Raw genomic sequence first — 21,057 nt, forward strand, 5'->3', positions numbered from 1 at the left:
AGCAGAACCATCCCAGCCCTGGGAGGAGATAGGGATGGATTTTATAGTAGATTTACCTGAGAGTGGGGGGTATACAGTCATTTGGACTGTAGTGGATTTATTTTCCAAACAAGCTCATTTTGTTGCATGCCCAGGACTAGCATCAGCCAGGAAATTATGTTTGTGAATCATATATAGAGAGATTGCATGGCATGCCTTACAGAATCATTTCAGATAGAGGGGTTCAGTTTACTGCAAAATTCTGGAGGGAATTTATAAAAGCAATTGGATCCTCTCAAGGTCTAAGCTCAGGATTGCACGCAGAAACCAACGGATTGTGTGAGAAAACTAACCAAATTATTGGACAATATTTAAGATGTTATGTAAATTATCAACAAACCAAGTGGGCTGATTTGCTGCCATTGTTGAGGTTGCTTATAATAATGCTGTATATAGTAGTACTGAGTTAACACCTTTCCAAATTAATACTGGGATGGAGTTCATTCCCATGCCTGAATTGCCGAGGGATACCCCCCACAATCCATGTCAGTAACTGAATGGATGGATGCAATTAAGGAGTCTTGGGAAAACACAAAAAAGGCTTTGAATAAGGCAGCACAAATCCAAAAGATACAAGCTGACAAACATCGTTCCCAGCAGCCACAATTTAAAGTGGGGATAAAGTTATTTGTCAACTAAATATTTGAAGTTACACTTACCTTCTAGGAAATTAAGTCCAAAATTTATAGGGTCTTTTCAGATAATTAAAGTAATAAACCCAGTAATTGTGAAACTTAATCTCTGTAGGCTATTGGGGAAAGTACATCCGGTGTTTCATAAGTAGTTTATTAAAGCCATTTGCTGATTTTTCATCAAGGCCAGCAGAATGTGTTGCTCCGAAGCCTTTGTTGATTGCGGGGCATGAACATTATGAGATTAAAAACATTTTGAATTCTAGGATTTTCAGGGGAAAGTTACAATATTTAATTTATTGAAAAGGCTATCCAATTTCACAAGCAACTTGGGTAAATAGCTGGAAAATTAATGCTGATAGATTGGTGGGAAAATTCCATGAAAAATATCCACACAAGCCTAAGGTGAATTCTGTGGGTGGCAGAGGAGGTTAAAATACGTTTTGTATGATTGTATTTAACCTAATTTCAATCTTTGTGTATTCTATGTCATTTCAGGGGTTTCTTTTTCTTTTCAAATGAGGAAGGGCAACCTGTCAAGCCCAAAATTGACATGTGTAGCCATTTTAATTAGGCTTAGTATATATTCTTTTTCTTACTTTCTCTTTTGTGGTTATGGGGGAAGGGTTTTGGGCTTGCCACATTCCTAAGGAGGGAGGAGTGGAGATAGAGTTGTTTAGGCTAGGTGATTCTTCTTCCCGTGGGAACATGAGCTACCATGCTGAGGCCCCTTGAGGTGGAGATTTATGACATCAAGCAATGTTGAATTACTTTTATTGGAGAATGTGACTTTGGGGGTTGTTTCTATCTTCTAATTTTGTGGGATAATTCCAGGTTGTGTCAGATCTGGAATTACCGTGGACTTTGTCAATTTGATGTTTTCCTAAATAAAATAAATTGTTTTGGAAGATGGATTTTGCCCTTTTCTTTTTAAATGGATTTCATCACTTGGAAACCTGACATGCGTATAGTCAAGGCTTTGGTTTTCCCAGTTGCAACGTATGGCTGTGAAAGTTGGACCATAAGAGGGGCTGAGCGCCAAAGAATTGAGGTCTTTGAACTATGGTTCTGAAGACAACTCCTGCGAGTCCTTTGGACCCCAAGGCGATCAAACCAGTCAGTCCTAGAGAAGATCATCCCTGAAGGCCAGATCCTGAAGATGAAACTCAAATACTTTGGCCATCTAATGAGAAGGAGGGACTCACTGGAGAAGAGCCTAATGCTGGGAAAGACTGAGGGCAATAGAAGAAGGGGATGACAGAGAATGAAGTGGCTGGATGGAGTCACTGAAGCAGTAGGTGTGAGTTTAAATGGACTCCAGAAGATGGTAGAGGACAGGAAGGCTTGGAGGAATGTTGCCCATGGGGTCGCGATGGGTCAGACACAATTTCGCAATGAACAAAGCTTATCCTATAAGATTAAATAAATAATTATGAAATGTTTTTCTGTGAACACCCTTTACAAGAATAATAATCATAACTTTATAACATAACTATTTATTGAACATAATAGCCAATATGGTACACCATTTCTGAATCTAGTCATTCTTAGTAAAGTGGCCAACTTGTGTGCAATTGTGTATTTTACCATTGTCTGTGTTAGCACTTAATAATATTTGAATGAGTCAGTTATCTTAGTTGCTTTGGTAAATGCTAGATAACTCAAAATAGTGCATATTACTGGAAAGATATATTCTTGTCTGAGGTTTTCTCACAAAAAAAATATTGATAACATTGAATGCCTCCAGAGATGGGCAACAAAAATGGCGCAAAGTCTGAGGGACAAAAGAATCAGATAGATTGAAGGAATTGAAATGTGTAGCCTGGAAGACAGAATGGAAAGTGGGGACATGACTGAAACATTTAAAAATATTATTTTGATGTGAATAAAGTTCTAGAAGGCAGTATTTTCAATATTAAACAGAAATCAAGAACACGGGCATAACTTCAAACTGATAATTACTTTCTCTTTCAAAGTTCTTTGTTAATGTAAATGAGCGCAATAAAGTAATGTAAAAATGAAGTAACTATTTGTAAAAAAAATGGTTTGTGCATAATGAGGAAGTTAAAACATGGATTTTTGTCTGGCTATAACCAAGAGAAAATACAGTACTTTTTAACTGTTTGCTTTATAAAGTTCTGTGTGAGAAGCTAGTTCTGGAAAGCAGTTTAGCACTGAATAGATTGTGCCCATCCAAAGCTTTGTCAGTCACTAATGCTGCTGTTCAGACATTAAAGGAAAAATAAAAATATGCTTTTAGTATATTGTGAGCTAACTCCAAAATTCACAATAATGTCTATATAGATTAAGTCTACAGTAAAAAAAACAAACATTATAATTGTAGGTATAGATTCTTTAAAAAGTGATGTGAGGATAATAAAGGGTACTTTTTGAAATCAATGAACCTTTCCCTCCATTACATTCTTTAAACATCTTCAACATTGTCATTTTAGGGATATATTTTTACCATGACACTAAAATTCTTTTTTATTACTGGCTGGATGGAAACCACAACTAAAGTTGAAATTCAAAAGAACACTTACTTTTTTTGGCCCAATAATAGATTGGCTTGATGGAATGATATTAAGTCTTTGGTGAATCTGGCCACAACCAATAAGGAGTAAAAGGTATTCATTTTGAGAAGCAATCCCCAACACATTTTCCCATTACTCATAACACACATTATTCATTCTCTTCTCCCCTATTTTTCCACATGCAGACCAAAATAATACTTCGAAACAAATTGAGCTTATGTTAATTGAATAGTTTTAGTTGGTATGTGTGTTTATTCACACATGTAGCAGTGGTGGGATTCAAATTTTTTTACTACCGGTTATGTGGGCGTAGCTTGGTGGACATGGCAGGGGAAGGATACTGTAAAATCTCCATTCCCTCCACATCCCACTAACCTGCTTTCCAGCTCCGTTCTCCCTTGCAGGGCAACAAAAGAAGACCCAGCCCATTAGTTGGGACTTGGGAGGCAGAGAATAGATGGAAGTGGTAATTGCCAGTTCTCCGAACTACTCAAAATTTCCACTACCAGTTCTCCAGAACTGGTCAGAACTTGCTGAATACCATCTTTGCACATGTGTAATATTTTTCTACAGCATTGTGGAATAAATGATTATAGCTCTTCCCTAATAGCAACTGTTCTTGAAAATGCTTTGCAGTCTCAGTGATATCTGTGGAGACTTTTTCAGGCATCATGGAACTTGATTTATGGATTAGAAATTGTGTATGCCTTAGTTCCATAATCATCGATTAAATGTGATTATTACAAAGTAAAGAAATACTTTGAATGAGCAAAACAGACAGTTCTGTTAGGCTCTTCTTACTCTTGAGTTTCAGTTTCAGAACTGATATTTTAAGAATTAGTTGCTGTGTTTTATTTCCCCTCCCCTCCTCCCTCCATCTCATGTTATTTTTGTCACTTTTTTCCCTTTGATACTTAATTTGTGGACAGGAATTATGTTTTAAAATCAATTGCATGAAAAATCCTTTGGGAATATTTTTGACAAAGACATGGGAAAATGTTTAGAATAATAAATAAAAATTCTCAAAGCAAAGTTTTTAATTTTTGCCACCTTGTGGAAATCAAGATTCTTTCTGATCTATCTAAATCATTTTGTGGTTGATTCAGATCCATTTTCTACTGCTGAAAAAGAGTTATGCTGTCATTTCACTGTGAATAATGAATAACCAATTTGAAGACTACTAGAAAATTCATCTATAAGCACTTGCCATATCTGCTTTATAATTGGACTCTATAGAACACAGATATGCTAAAACTGCCTTGTATACTAGAATTTAAAAATTACATTTATGTTCTATTGTTGATGAATGCTTGGAAATTTGTTAAGAATCTGATTCATTTCCACTTTAAATTTCAGCTAGCAGCTGTCTGTGATGTCCTTGTGGAAAACTATGTCCCTGGAAAATTGGCTGGAATGGGTCTGGGTTATGATGACATTAACACAGTTGCACCTCATATTATCTATTGCTCAATAACAGGTATTTTGACTTTAGTGATAAACTATTTTGTCATTAGCTTTATTTTTTTTGGTATTTTACCTGCTCCTTTTATTTTTCATTCTTGTTATGAAAAGTGAGATGATATTCCATTCCTTATTCCCAGAATGTCAAATGGAGGAAAGAACTAGAAAACATAAATACCCCATGTTTCCCTGAAAATCAGACTGGGTCTTGTTTTCGTTTAGACCCCAAAACAAGCACTAGGGCTTATTTTTTTTTTTTGGGGGGGTCTGTCCGTGTATGGGAGGCACACTTCTACTTGCTTGCGGTGGGGCAGGAGGCAGCATGGCATGCCAGTGCCACTGCTACAATTCAGAAAGGGCGTTTTTTTACATGTGCACAATCCTGTCCAAGAGGAGCCCACATGGCTATCAGCTGACTTCTTCTGGCTTTCGGCCGCAATGGAGCATGAAGCCAAGCGACACATCAGTGCCGTGGTCATGAGGTGCGGGGTGGTGGAGCTGCCCCATATGCCCTGCACTGGCTTATGTAGCGGCCTCCGCAGCCAGGCCATCCATGCCCTGACACCTGCCTCACCTCACGGCTCCAACATACCACTTGGTCTCCAGCTTTATTCAGGAGTGGGATTCAAATTTTTTAACAACTGGTTCTGTGGGTGTGGCTTAATTTTGGGGGGTAGCTTGGTGGTCATGTGACTGGCTAGGTGGCTTGGTAGTCATGTGAATGGCTGGGCGTGGCTTGGTGGTCATGTGGCTAAGTGGTCATGTGACCGTGAAGGCATGGCTAGGTTGTCATGTGACTGGGGGGGCATGGCCACCTTGTCATGTGACTGAGTGGGTGTGGCCAATTTAGCAGTCCATTTTGCCAATTTAGCAGTCCATTAAACAATACACAGCAGCTCCCTTTTCTGTTCTTTTTAATACTGCATGAAGTTTTTGCTCTAGGTTTTTTTTTTACTAGGGTGGAGTGGTTGGCAATGCCTGGGGAAGGAAAGGCATCAGTGGTGGGATTCAAAACTTTTTACTACCGGTCCTGTGGATGTGGCTTGGTGAGCATGGCCATGTGACTGGGTGGGTGTGGCTTTTTTGTTTTGGTTTTTTGCAGGCCCCCCCCCCATTTTTGGGACCTTCTGGGCCTTAGGCAAGCCTCCTGGGGGGGAATTTTTGCTCCCAGGAAGCTCCCCTGGGACTCAGAAAAAAAAAAAGGGAACCTGGAGGGGGCGTGCAGCACCCCCCCACCTTGCTCAATTTTGGGGCTTTTTGGGCCTCAGGGGAGCTTCCTGGCGGATGTTTTTGCTTCCAGGAAGCTCCCCTGGGGCTCAGGAAGTTGGTAAATTGACAGGTGTGATGAATGTTAATGGAGAACTCATTGGGCTAGAGATGTTAACTGTGTTCAAAACATTGGCTGGGCTTCTCATATTCATTGCAGCAGCTACAATGCGAGGAGCTGCTCCTTTGGTACTAAGTCAATTTTGCCCCATTTAACAACTTTTCTTGCCACAGTTGTTAAGTAAGTCACTGCAGTTGTTCAGTTGTTAAGTGAATCTGTCAGAAGGTTGCAAAAGTTGATCACATGATCCTGGGACACTGCAACTGTCATAAATATGAACCAGTTGATAAGCATCTGAATTTTGACCATGAGGATTCTGCAATGACTGTAAGTTGAAAAGCAATCATTTCAGTGCCATTGTAACTTTGAATGGTCACGAAATGTACTATTGTAAATTGAGGACTACTGTATACACAGAAGTTAATCCTGTTAATTTCAAGGGGCTACTGGATTCGGCTTCCTTCTGAATAGAGAATAAAGTTATTGGCCTCATGAAATGGAAGGTAGGAATAGAGGATGGAAGAAATGGTTGTTAAATTGAGGGCTACCTGTATGAACTTCAACCTCCAGAATTCCCCAGTCTTCTTTTTGCTGCAGATCCCATATCCAGTGTCAAGATAAAGAGATAAGACAGCATTTTATCAATAAAAAATTATTTTGAATTATTCACTTTATATGATCACAATCTTAAAATCAGACCTACACTTGTAGGCAGATTTCATGTAAGAAAAGCTAGAATATTTGCTAGCTGCTAACCAATCTCCCTGATCATAACACATATCCTAGCTAAATAACAAGTTTCACAGAACACATTAGGAATAAATTGATATAGACTATAGATAGTCTTCGACTTGCAACCATTCATTTAGTGACCAAAGTTAGAACAACACTGAAAATTTTTACTTATGACCATCTTTCACACTTATGTCCATTGCAACATCCCAATGGTCACGTGATCAAAATTCAGACACTTGGAAGCTGGCATGTATTTATGACAGTTGCAATGTTCCGGCGTCATGTGATCACCTTCTGTGATCTTTTTGACAAGAAAATCAATGGGAAGCCAGAGTCACCTAACAACTGTGTTACTGTATTACTAACTTAATTGCAGTGATTCACTTAACAATTATAATCATAAAATGGAGCAAAACTCACTTATCAATTGTCTTCCTTAACAACAGAAGCTTTGGACTCAGCTGTGGTGTAAATAAAGGATTACCTCTGGGGTAGGAATCTATTAGACCCATTTCAGGTTAACAGGTAGTATCTCACTTTATCCAACTGATGGAGTAGCTAAACTGATGAAGGATGTTGTTAGCTTGAAAGGGAGCTACCAGATTCCTGATTTTTTGGCTACCACAGACTAACAGGACTTTTCCAACAATATCTATGGTATGAATACATTTTAAGTTCTTACTCTTACACCAAAACTTTCTAAAATCTATAGAGTTTCAAAGGCAGTGCTTAAGAAAAAGTGAACTTCATGAAGTTAATGAAGTTAAACACCTACACATCCATCCATTCGAACATCAATGCAAAACCACAGCTCATCCTGTCCAAAAAGGACCCTCCAAAAATAACAGACTTGTATGCAGCGAATCAGACACAAATCTCAGGGAGGACTATCTACCTATAAAGCCAAAGGACAAAGTGGGGGGAGGTGGGAAACAGATCAACCCGCAATCCTGTAAATCCCAAAGCTAGCACCCCTTAAAAGAGTAGACCCCTAAAAAGCACATACACACACCAGCCCTTGTGTGGTGACCATAGCTAAAAAGACCAAATTGGCTCTGCTGAGCCTGAAGAGGCGCTGTAGCTTGCTGAGAAATCAGGGAATGTAGTTTGTGAGCATGCACACTTTAAAAACCCTATCCCACCCTCGTGGTTATTTCAAATTGCGATGGGGCTGTTTTGTTCACTGCTGATGGAGCGACCTGATCGAAGCTGCTGCTGAGCCCAAGGTATGTAGCAGAGACTGTGGGGTTACTTTGGCCAGGCAAATTATCCCCTCCATGCTACCAAAGTGGATTCCTGGGTGCTGCGCTGCAATGTAGACATGGGAAATGGAGCAACCAGCATTAGGGGAGCAGGAGGAACAGGGAGAAGAGAAGAACAGCAGGCAGCCTCCTCCTTACCTCATGCCAGCTACTCCGTTGCCCGTTTCACCATTGCAGCGCAGCATCATGGAGCTTTCCCCACCCACCACCACCCAGATGCCCTCGCTTCTCCCAAGGATTTCTTTGTCTATTTGATTTGCAGCTCCTTCATGTTTCTTGCCATCATGTGCAGGGAAAGAAAAGTTTGAGTGTGAGTAAAAAGAAATTCACTCAATCAATTTCAACTTTGTACAATCTTTTTCTTTTGCAAGAAATTGGAATTGATTGATTGAACTTTTTTTTAGCCCCACATAAACTTTTTTTCCCTGAACACGATGGCAAGAAATGCGAAGGAGCTGCAAATTAGCTAGGCAAAGAAATCATTGGGGAATTTGTTCTCTTGGCCAGCTTGGCCATGCAGTTTCCTGGCCAGGGGCAGAAGGAAAACGCTCTCCCAGCCAGCGTGGCCATAGCCATATGGCTTCTTCTTGGCCAGGGGGAGAAGGAGAACGTTCTCGCAGCCAGTATGACCATGGCCATGTGGCTTCTTCCCAGCCAGGGGGAGAAGGAGAGTGCACCAGTGGTGAAGCAAGCCAGGCAAACCCGGGGATGGTAGGAGGAAACAGCGCAGTGGCCTAGGCCAGCCAGGGAGTCAACTCAGCTGGGGCTTGCTTGCAGGCTCACTCACCCAGGGAGATCAGGGCCTTGGCGGAAGGCAGGCAGCAATGGCAGGTGAAGACAGGTTAGCAATGACGGGCAAGATGAGGAGTGACTGGGTGGGGCGGGGTGAGTGGGTAGGAGGAGAGAGGCAGGCAGGGACGGGGGCAGCCAGTGGCAAAATTTGCCGGTTTTCCGTATTGTACAGAATTATAACAACCGGTTCTATAGAACAGGTCCAAACTGGTAGAATCCCACCCCTGGCTTTATTGCAGCTGTGAGCAAGCAGAAGAAGGGGACCGGCGGCCAAGCGGGCTCTCTGCTGTATATGGTTGTTGGTGCTGCTGCCGTGAGGCAGATGTCAGCATGGATGGCCTGGCTGCAGGAGCCCTGAAGTAAGCCAGTGTGGGGCACATGGGGCAGGTCCACCACCATAGCCATGGCACAATGAGCAAACAGATTAAATGGGCACAAGCTGTTAAATAGGGCTTATTTGGGGAGCAGAGTTTATATTAGGCGTACACATAAAAACATGCTAGGATTTATTGTTTGGATACATCTGGTTTTAGAGAAACAGGTAAGTTTTAAACTATGAACTACTTTTTTAAAGTATGATTTTAGACCAAATTCATATTATATTTATAACAAATTGTTCATATTGTTATAATATGATATTTTTAGATATTTAGTATCCTGCTTCATGGAAATATTAAAGACTTTTTGTAGGACTGATGCAAGGGTGGGATCCGACCAGTGTAACTACCAGTTTGGTGATTTTACATTTTGCAAATGGGCATACGCACTCTGCCATGGGGCAGCAACTGGATTTCAAATGTGATCTTGTTGACCTTCAGTCCAACGTCCTAATGATGAGAACCATCCATTCCATAACCAGAGATATTAAATAAGATATCAATTCTAACAGTTAACATCTAAAGTGATCTGATGCTGTATCTTGTCCATAAGGAAGGAAATCAGACATTTGATCCTGTGCAAAGATATTTTATGGGAAATATTTCTGGTATGCAATCATTTGCTCCCTATGTCTTTGGTAGGTACTAGAACGTATGTGTCCTCTTTATCTAAACTGTACAAGTAGAAATAGAGAACAAGACTCAAAGGTGAGAAAGATATACAATAGAATGATGCATATTCTATAGTGAGTATAATTAATAATAATTGATGGTTAATTTAGGTAAGAATAATTGCACACAAATTGTCCCAAATGTTTAAGTAAACCTTTTGATTTATTTTATTTATTTTAAACAAGTTTTATTCAATTTTTCCAAAACAAAATAAAAAAAAGCTCTTTTCAGTGTACAACATAATTCTGAGTCACCACTTTTATATGCAAATATGACAGTAATTATATATTCATTTTTACATTCAACATTCTGTCTTGTCCATTTTTAACTTAATTCTATTATTACTTCTCCATTTCAACTTTTACATAAGAAGAGAAACAAACACATTAATTCTGTTAAGTGATATTACTTTCATTCTAAGCATCTTCTCAATTCAGTTCAATTTATTTCAAATATATTTTTAAGCATGGCCTTTTCCAAAGTACTCTTTTCTCATTTTACCTCTCGACTTTTACATAAGAAAAGGAACAAGCAAATTAATCCTATTCATTAATATTACTTTCATTCTAAAAATCTTCTTAATTCATTTCAATTTATTTCAAATGTATTTCTTAAGCATTAACGTTTCTTTTAAGCGTAGCCTTTTCCAAAGTACTCTTTTCTCATTTAAATAACTAATAGTTCCCATATCTTCAAACTTATTCCCTTTTAATTCTTTTTTATCTTGTCAAATTTGCAATTCCATCGCATATTCTTTTCTTAAAGTCTAAATTAATACAAATTTTTCACAAAAAACAAAACATAAATTTCCCCTCCCCTTTTACTAGTTTGGGGGTGTCACCTCAGTGGTTTAAGTATGCCTTAATTCCCGCATCTGTAATTCCCAATTAAACATATATTTTACTTAGTTATAGTAATAGTCAATCCCTAGAAAAATAAATTACTTGACATTGTACTTTTCAGTCAGATTCCACAATGTATTTTCTCCCTTTCCTTCCATAAAATTTTATTTATAATATCAAAAAAATAAAAATAAAAAAATAAAAGAGAAAGAAACAATTAGTCCATTTTTCTTGGTCACTGATATTAATCTCATTTTAAACCTCCTCACAATTCATTTCATTTTAATATATATAATAAACATTAACCTTTCTTGTAACAATAAAAATAAGAACATGCATTCATCTTCTAAAAAGAGTGCCCCTCCCTCCTCTCAATAGACTATATTCTATAATTTGTAATTGCAAAGTACATTATTATTACTCCTCATATCAATGTGGAATCCCCTTTCTTAATTCATTAACCATTGTCCCGATGTATTCTAAGTAAAGAAAAATTTTCCTTTATTTTACAATTCCCATATTTCTTTCTTTCCTGTTCCTGTTCCTCATTACCTCTCTTCCCTTTTGTTTTTCCAAATCTTTTCTCCTCTGATTTATAACCCTCTCTCTATATATATTTTCCTTCCCCTTTTACTTTTCTGCTGTTTCTTTCTGTCTTTCCAATTTTTATAAGTATTCCCCATTTTAGTTACTTTTTTAAACCTCCCAATTTTACCCCCCTTCTTTTTCCTCTTCTTTGTGGTGTTCTTTGTGTTGATTGTCTATTTAAGATGGCTTCTTTTTGAACGAACTCCTCCTTCTCTGAGGTTTCTTCTTCATATTCTTCAATTGCCATTTCCATAGCTTTTAACTCAGAGGCAAGTGATTCACCTCTTGCATGTAGTAGTTTTTTCAAATTTTTAAGTTCCATTTTTAGATCCCACAGAGATATCATTGTTACAGTCTTATATCTTATAGTCATTAAAATCCACCAATCACTAATCTTTTTTTTTTCTTCTTCAAACTTTCTGGATTAACAACTATTCCAGAACTGGGTTTATAGCAAAATCACCAATCAGTCCAACAATCCATATTTTTTTGTTTTGTTCTAATTCAATTTTCACTTTTTAGAGTACTTGTTATATTGTTTCAATATTTCATTGTATCAAATTCGATTCATAGAAAAATAGGAACTTTCCCTTTTTCACCTTAAATTTTTGTCCACCAGATGGCACTCTCCATTATACAATGTCTTTACCTTTTCCTCAGTTTTATTGTTTGGGGCTTTCCAAACCTCGGTATTCCAAACCAATCAAATGTTCAATTTAAATATTTCTCCCTTCTTTTTTAAAACTCCTAAGTCCAGCTTTAAATTGTGCCTGTTTGTTACCAATGTATTTTAATTCAATTTGTTTGGATATCTTATTCCAGCTTCTTCCTATCCTGGTTCGAAGCCCTGCTCAGCTGTCAAAGATATTTTCACTTTTTTTCCTTTCCCTTTAAAAATCCACCGCTTTCTTATTCTTTCATAAAAATTCTTAAAATACTGTCCTGGGGGTATCTTTTAATTAATTGTTGCACCAAGTTGTCCCGGTTCTTATGTTGTCCATCTCTTTCTTCTCTCCTGCACAAATCTTAGTCCAGCTAAGTCCTCCTCTTCAGGGTGGCCATTTTGGACAACCGCTCAGTCGTCTTTGGGGGAAAAAATTGCCTAGCCCAGGGAGCGGGGATGCGGCTCCCCTCAACCTGGCTGGCAGCTTCCCCTTACTCTGCTGCCCCTCCGAGGCAGCTTCAGCCCCTAATCACAGTGATTGGGGCTCTCCAACGAGAGAGAACGGACCAAAGCTGCGAACAGTCGCAGTCCCTGATCCGTTGACGAGGTGGGCTTAACCCGGAAGTTCCCAACCTTTTGATTTATTTTATATGTAGGAAAAAAAACCCTGTCCAATCTTTTCTGTTATGCCTCTGTAGGTAGTCCTCGATTTACAACAGAAACAGAACCTGCCCATTCGTGTTGAGAGTTGAGGATTACTTAAATGAAGCACATAATTAATGACCTCCCTGCCCGTTTCCCCTAGTGCATATATTAAATGAATGCATGGGTCAAATACAAGGGACATTAGATAGAGCTAGGATGACTCAGGGATGGGGGAAACCATGGGACGCTTATGCAGGTGCAGGTACACTTGGGAGGCCTCCCCCACTGTCTGAGATATCCCATGCTTTAGTTCCCAAAGATCTATGGGCAGTGATGAGATTCAAAAATTTTCACTACAGGTTCTGTTGGTGTGGCTTGGTGGGTGTGGCTTGGTGGTATGTGACTGGGTGGGCATAGCTTGTTGGTCATGTGATTGGGGGGCATGGCCGAGTCGGCATCTCACAGCAGCACAGCACTCAGCCACAAATTTCAATCCTAATCCTAACCCTAACTCATAACCCTAACCCTGTAAGAATGAGATGTAAACAATGGCTGATATTTGTACAATTAATTAATAATTGAAAAGTAAACACTTACAATGGAATAACAATTACCAAACCAAGGGAGTTTGTTACTTTGTGCCAGTATTGCCGCAAAAATCTTTCCTAGCTAACACTAGTCTACATTAGCTCAGGGCTTACCTGGACCTACAGTCCCTGTAGCAGAGAGAGAAGCCAGGGGATTGAGGGGAAACCATGTTTAGTCACCTAAGCTTTTCAGACTTTTCATCTTAAAAATGTACTGAAGCTTTTTTCAGCATTCCAGCCAGGCAGCACTGTTCTGTGGGAACTTGGAAGGACAGTGCCAGAAACCTCACAGCACCAGAAACCTCAGAAAACAGTGCCAAGAAACTCAAGCCAGCCCTTCCCCCTTTAGGAAAACCAAGAATCATCAGCTGAAACAGAAAACTCAGAGCAGACAGAGCTGACAATAGAAATATTTGGGCCATTAAGATAAGGAGATTCAGGCTAAAAATAACTCCATTAATCCATTAAGGTAGGAAGACAAGATTCAGGGCAATCATTTTAACTAAAAAGGTAATGGTAAAGGTTCTCCTCGCACATATGTGCTAGTCTGTCAGGTAGTGCTCCATTCAAAATTCAAGAAAGAAATACTTAGACTCTTTAGTTTAGAGAAAAGATATCTTTTACTGAATATGAAGTGGTAGCAACAATAGAATTCTGAATCTGAGGAATTAAGCGCGCAAATCACATATACAAAGTGATGGAAATGGTCCCACCCCCAATAGTTCAAATGATTCTTCCAATTAAAAGTTGTGAATATGATCATGTGGACATCTTCAGGTGGTGATGAGGCCTCTGTCCGTTGACCTTGGCATAGTTTGATAAAGGTTTGCAGCTGCACAGAGAAAAGAAAGCTAAGCGAGAAATAGAAACCTAATCAAAAATTTATACTCCCCCCTCCTCATTTTATACAACACAAGAATGTAACACCTCCAGCTCGCTTCCCAGACTTTACCCCTCCTCCCCCCGTTACTTATGGCAGCCAAAAGATGCAAAGCAATAGTAGAAGATCTTGAAGGCTGACATAGTCATTTCCAGGTCTAGGGGGCGGTGCTCATCTCCGTTACAAAGCTGAAGAGTCAGAGCTGTCCGAAGATGTCTTCATGGTCATGTGGCCGGCATGACTAAACACCGAAGGCGCACGGAATGCTGTTACCTTCCCACCAAAGTGGTCCCAATTTTTCTACTTGCATTTTTACATGCTTTTGAACTGCTAGGTTGGCAGAAGCTGGGACAAGTAATGGGAGCTCACTCCGTTATGCGGTGCTAGGGATTCAAACCTTCAAATTGCCAACCTTTCTCATTGACAAGCTCAGTATTGTAAGCCACTGAGCCACTGCATCCCCCTCACTTTAACTAGAGACACACAAATAAACCCATCAAGCTGTAGAAGCTTCAAAGGGGAATTAACAATTAAGCCTAAAAGGCTCAGATTCACACTTCCAATCTGCTTGCAACCCAAGACCCAGTTGTGTCACATCAGCTTTTTGCCATCCTTCATTAAAAAATCCCACTGGTGTGGAGCAGAAGATGGAGTCACTGTCCAACAAAATCTCACTTCCAAATTATAAAAGCAACATTATAAAATTTGCTAGCAAGCAAAGCACTCATACAATTACACAACACCAGCAAGGTATGAAAACAATCAAAGAAACAATACAACATCTCACAGCAGCACAGCAGCACAGCACTGAGCCACAAATTTTAAAATATAAAAGCATAGTGTCAAATAAAATTTGCTTGCAAACAAACTCATAACATATAATTTGCTAGCCAGCAAACTCACAAAATTAACTCATAACGCACCATGTATGTAAATATTGATTTTTTTATTAAAAAAAGAGCAACTTTTACCCAAAATCAGGCCAGCCAGGCAGGCAGATTGAGTTGCTTGCAGAATCACAGAGTCATTACCTTTCTGTAATCTGTTGCCTGAGTCTGCACTGAAAAATAGAAGCTTCAGTCCTCGGAGTCTGGGAAGGAAGGCAACATTCCAGCCATTCAGCTCTGCTCTCAGGCTACTTCTCCTTGTAGCACTGAGGTGAGCTCCTTGGCTTTTGAAATCCAGCACTGACCACTCAGAGATGCTCTCCATGCTGTTTTTTAACTCAGCTGAGGCCCAGTTCAGAGAACCGGTAGGAATTGAGGTGAGAGGTGAGAGCGGGGAGGGTGGTCAGGGCTAGTCAAAATTTTCCCTACTGGTTATCCTGCTTTCTACCTGATCTAAATTGCATGGCACAGCTGATCATCAGAAAACAGCTGATGATCGGGGGATACTGGTTCCGAACTGGTAGCATTTTTTAAATTGTTGGTTCAGCCAAATGGTAGCATTTTTTACTACCAGTTTACTACTACTGCTAGAATACCACCACTGTCTATGTGCCTCCTTCATACCCATCCTGTCACCTGTGACTGGGTGGGGATGGCTTGGCGGTCATGTGACTGGATGGGCATGGCTTAGGGGTAATGTGATTGGGTGGGCATGGCTTGGTCATGTGACTGGGTGGGCATTGCTTAAGAGTTATGTGACTGGGTGGCATTGCTTAGGGATCATGTGACTGGGTGTGCGTGGCTTGGCAGTCATGTGACAGTGCTTTGCTTAGAGGTCATGTGACTGGGTGGGCGTAGCTTGGCAGTCATATGACTAGGTGGTGCTTGGAGGTCATGTGATTGTGTGGGCATGACTTGGCAATCATATGACTGGGTAGGCATGGCCAAGTTGACATCACTGACTTCTTTGCCCTAATGAATGAATACAAAAAGATAAAGAAAAAGGTAATTTATTATTTTGTGCACTTACTACTTAAATAAGAATAAAATAAATATACAAAACAATACAGGAGGTATACACAAAAACTTACATAAGAACGATAAAATCCTCAACTTTACGAAAACTATCACAACTGGTTTGCATGATAGCGTTGAGGCTTTGTCAACAATTAAACATATTTTCAGGTTCTGTTCAATAATGCTAGTAAACATTTCGGTTTTGATTTCTTTTGCAATGAAATCAACTATTTTCACTGCAGTTGACCGTGAATGCAATCCTACTCCAAGATCTACTCCAATTACAGTTTGCAATTCTACCTGTCCCTCTATGCCTAAAAATGGTTTACATCTTTGTGCCAGACTGTAAACTGTCAAAAATACTCTACAAGTAGTAGATAAACATTTGTCAGGCATCTTATCTACTGATTTTGTTATAGCATTCTGCTCCCCTTGTTTTAAATTATCACTGCAAATGGCGTGAACTTTAGATGTAAAATGTTCTTTCATTTTTTCCCTCAGAGAAGCTTGCTGAACTTCTCTAGTTGTCCCTGCCACCTCAACCTTTCTTTTTAAAAAAAGTTTTTTATTTTTATAACATACAAAATAACAAATAAAACCATCTTTCAGTTGTACAGTGTGTTGGTTTGGTATGTACATCATGTGCACAATATCTATAATCCTTTCCTCTTAACTTTACATTTGTATTATATTCTAATCAACATTCCATATCATATTATCTCGTTATCGTACTACTGTGTTTCTCATAAAATAAGGCCGGGTCTTATTTTTTTTTGAGCCCCGAAAAAACAGCTAGGCGATCATAGCGGATCATAGCGGAGCGCGGAGAGCTCCTTACTCCCGTCAAGCACCTTTGCTGCAGACCCGAGACCTTCGGCTCCCGCCGCTGCTGCTTCCTCCACCACCTGTTGCTTTCCCTTCTGCTTGTGCCGCCGCCATGTTTGGAACTGCCACTTCCGCGTTTGGAGCACTGCCGCTGCATTTGGAGCTGCCACTGCCATTTGGAGCGCCGCTGCTGCTGCCACTCCAAATGCGCTCCAAAATGGCGGCGGCACTCCAAACGTGGAAGTGGTGCTCCAAACGGCATTGGAGCTCCAAATGTGCTCCAAATTACGGCAGCGCTCCAAATGCAGAAGCGGCGGCACAGGGACAAGGAAAAGCAACGGCAGCGGAGGAAGCAGCAGCGGCAGGTGCCAATGGTCTCAGGTGTGCAGCAAAGGTGCTTGGCGGGAGTAGGGAGCTCTCCGTGCTCCACCATGATCGCTCGTTAGGAACGGCTGGTGGTGAGGCATGGCTGCTTGCAGGGCGCTCCTAACGGCAAGTTCCCCTCCTGCCCTTGCCCCCCATTTTGCATGTTACCAATCAAAAAATGAATACCCTAGTATCACTATTAAACAATCATTTGACTATAATTTTATTCATTCATACTTTGCGAGATAACTATAATTTACTTAGTTTATTTTATAACAATTCATGTAATCCTCCCAAATCTATCCTAAAAATATTTTATTAATATGGTAACAAAAAAAGAAATACATCTTTATATATTCATTATTTTCTAAAATTCTAGATATTCTATTATTGTATTTTATTGTCTAACCATTGATAGAAAAGATCCCAAATTTTATAAAGTTGTTTATCCTCTTGTTCTCTAATTTCAAATGTCAATCTACTCATTTCAGCACATTCCAATATTTTCTTGATAATTTCCTCCTGTAATGGTATTTTCTCATTTTTCCAATTTTTAGCAAATACAATCCTAGCCGCTGTTAATACATTTACAATCAAATATTTTAAATCTTTACTATATGTATCAGGTAAAATTCCCAATAAAAAATTCTCTGGTTTCAAGTCTATATGTTTCTTTATCATTTTTTCCAACCACGTGTGGATTTTAGTCCAGTATTTTCTAGCATCCTCACAGGTCCACCACATATGGTAATATGAGCCAGGTATCTGATGACATTTCCAACATTTTTCGGATTTATTCTTGAACATTCTTGCTATTCTTGTCGGGGGGAAATGCCACCTGTAAAACATCTTATACAAATTTTTCTTTATATGCTGTTGACATTGTCATTTTGTAATTTTGAGTCCACAATTTTTGCCATTTCTCTAGATCAATCCCATATCCAAAATTCTTCCCCCAAGCAATCATAGTTTCTTTAACTTGTTCTTCCTCTGGTTTAGTTTCAAATAAATAACCATACAATTTTTTAATCACCTTTTCATCAGTACCTGTCAAAATCTTATCTAAGTCAGTCAATTTGTCATTAAATCCTTCTGTTTTGAGATCTTCATCATACCTTGAATGTATTTGCGCATATGAAAACCAATTCATCTTTATACCTTGTTCCTCTAAATTTTGCATCAATTTAAGAGCTGTTGACATTGTTAATTTATAGTTTCTAGTCCATAATTTCTGCCATTTATCCAAATCTATCCCATATCCAAAAATTTTCCCCCAAGCGATCATTGTTTCTTTAACTTGTTCTTCTTCTAATTTCACTCCTAATAAATAACCATAAAATTTTTTAATCATCCTTTCTTCAGTACCTGTTAAAATTTTATCTAATTCAGTCAATTTTTTGTAAAAACCATCTATCTTATTATCTTTTCATATCTAGAATGTATTTGCATATATGAATACCAATTCATCTTTATCCGTTGTTCATCTAGTTATTGCTTTGTTTTGAGTTCACCCTTTTCATTTAAAATTTCAGTATATCTAACAATATTTTCCATTTTAAATACATTTGGATATGCAAATGCTTCTATTGTTGATAATGAGACTGGTATTTTCAAATAATGTTGTTCCCTTATTTTCTCCCATGTTGATATTATAGCATCCCGAATATAAGTGTCTCTGAAAGTATCCATGCACTTTACTTTCCTCATACCATAAAAATGCATGCCACCCCAATTGCAGATCATGACCTTCGAATGTTAACACTCTAGTATTTCTCAAAACAATCCATTCTTTCATCCACATCAATATTACTTGCCTGATAATATAATTCCCAATTGGGTAGTCCAAAAGCTCTTCTCATTCTACTGTCCTGTAATAGTTTTAATTGGATTCTTTCTTCTTTCCCTGCCATATGTATTTCAACATCATTTTATTTAAATCCTCAAAGTATTCTTTCCCTAATTTTATTGGAATCATCTGAAACAAGTATAATATCCTTGGTAGTATATTCATTTTAATTGTAGATATTCTCCCTATTAAAGATAGCTGTACATTTTTCCAAATCTGTCACAATCTGTTGTTTTAGTTTATAATAATTGTCTTCCTTAACTGTTCCACATCTTGCTGTCTGTTTTATTCCCAGGTATTTCACTTTTTGTGTGTGATCTGGATGTTTAGACTATCTATTAGTATTTTCCTTTGTTTTTCCGTTATGTTCTTCACTAAAATCTTAGCTTTTATTTATTTATTTTTAGTCCTGCAACTTCTCCATATTCTTCTATCTTTTCTATCAGTTTAGAAGCTGTTTCCAATGGTTCTTCTAATATAAAGACCAGATCATAGGCAAATGCCTGTAATTTATACTCCTCCTTTTTTATTTTCATTCCCTTTATTTCTTTATCTTTTCTAATATTTCTATTTAATACTTCCAAAGTCAATAAAAATAACAATGGCGACAGCGGACATTCTTGCCTAGTTCCTTTTTTAATATTGATATTATCTGCCAAATCTCCATTTATCATTACTTTTGATGATTTTTTATAACATATTGCCTTGATTGTTTTAATTAATCTTTCTCCAAAACTTATCTCTTCCATTTGCAGCAACATAGATTGCCAGTTTACATTGTCAAAAGCTTTCTGTGCATCTAAGAACACCAAGGCCACTTGCTTCTCTGGATGTGCTTCACAATATTCCAATGTATTCAATATTATTCTCATGTTGTCTTTTATTTGTCTCTTAGGCAAAAATCCATTTTGATCTGTATGTATAAAATAGTTCAAATATCTTTTAAGTCTTTCTGCCATTATTGAGGCAAATATTTTGTAATCTGCATTCAGCAGGGATATAGTCTATAGTTTTTATCTGTTGTAGATCAGTATCTTCGTTTGGTATAAGAGTAATATATGCCTCTGTCCATAAGTTAGGTACTTTAGTTTTTGTCAAAACCTCATTCATTACTTCAAGCATTGTAGTGCTAAGAGATTCCTGCAATGTCTTGTAAAGTTCTGCTGGTAGCCCAACTGGGCCCGGTGCTTTCCCAGTATTTTGTCTATTTATCCCCTCTGTCAGTTCCATCATTATTATTTTCCCTTCTAACATTATTTTGATTTCCTCAAATATTTTGGGTAATTCCGCTTTTTGCAAATATTGTTTTACTTTTCCTTCTTCAATATTCTCTTGATCATATAATTTCTCATAATACTTCTGTACTATTTCTTTTTTTTCTTCATTCCCATAACAAACCGTTCCATGTTCATCTATTAATTGTGCTATCCTTTTTGATTCTCTCTTCTTTTCAATTTATATGCTAACCATCTACCTGGTTTATTCGCATTTTCAAAAAAGTTCTGTTTAGCTCCCTAATTTTTTGTACTAGCTCTTCTTTTTCCATCAGCACCATTTTATGCTTAACTATTTCCATTTGACTTTTAAGATTCTTTGTTTTGTGTGGATATCTTTGTAGTTCTTTCTCCAGTTTCTTGTAGTCCTCTTCTAAGATCTGTTGTGCTTCTTTTTTAAAAATATTCCTTCTTCTTGTATAAGTTATAATCAGACCTCTGATATAGGCCTTCATAGTGTCCCATACATTTTGTAATGAAGTTTCCTCCTTATTCTTTTTTTTTGTACTTTCCATTTGACCCGTATTGGATTATGGTTCGCCCAAGTACTTGTTTCAATATTCACTTCTTGTGTATTTGAGATTAATTCCGTTGACATCCAAATCATATCTATTCTTGTCCATGATAAGTGCCTATTGGAATAAAATGTGTATTGTCTATTCTTTTTAAAAAAATATTTTTTTTAGTAATGAACAACAAACAGAAAAAAACATTAAAAACAATGAACATGGTGCATACATAACAAAAATACAAATTTACATATGAACATAAATATTAATCATCTTTGCAAGAGTTACTCCTTTCT

At 38.2% G+C, this 21,057-nt stretch overlaps 1 protein-coding gene across 5 annotated transcripts in view; it reads left to right on the forward strand.

Annotated features, from left to right (window-relative positions):
• Positions 1 to 21,057, forward strand: part of SUGCT (succinyl-CoA:glutarate-CoA transferase) — a 440,323-nt gene that overhangs the window by 40,354 nt on the left and 378,912 nt on the right. For 4 of the 5 annotated variants that reach the window (XM_026674825.2, XM_087947682.1, XM_087947681.1 and 1 more), the window contains exon 6: positions 4,562 to 4,682. The exons of the other annotated variant lie outside the window; for it this stretch is intronic. In XM_026674825.2, the coding sequence (XP_026530610.1) occupies positions 4,562 to 4,682 (121 nt within the window). The remainder of the gene's footprint in view (positions 1 to 4,561; positions 4,683 to 21,057) is intronic. 5 annotated transcript variants of the gene reach the window in all.

Source organism: Notechis scutatus, chromosome Z (assembly GCF_049901735.1).
Source record: "Notechis scutatus isolate UNSWTSFEM ecotype Mainland chromosome Z, rNotScu1.2, whole genome shotgun sequence".
Classification (NCBI taxonomy): domain Eukaryota; kingdom Metazoa; phylum Chordata; class Lepidosauria; order Squamata; family Elapidae; genus Notechis; species Notechis scutatus.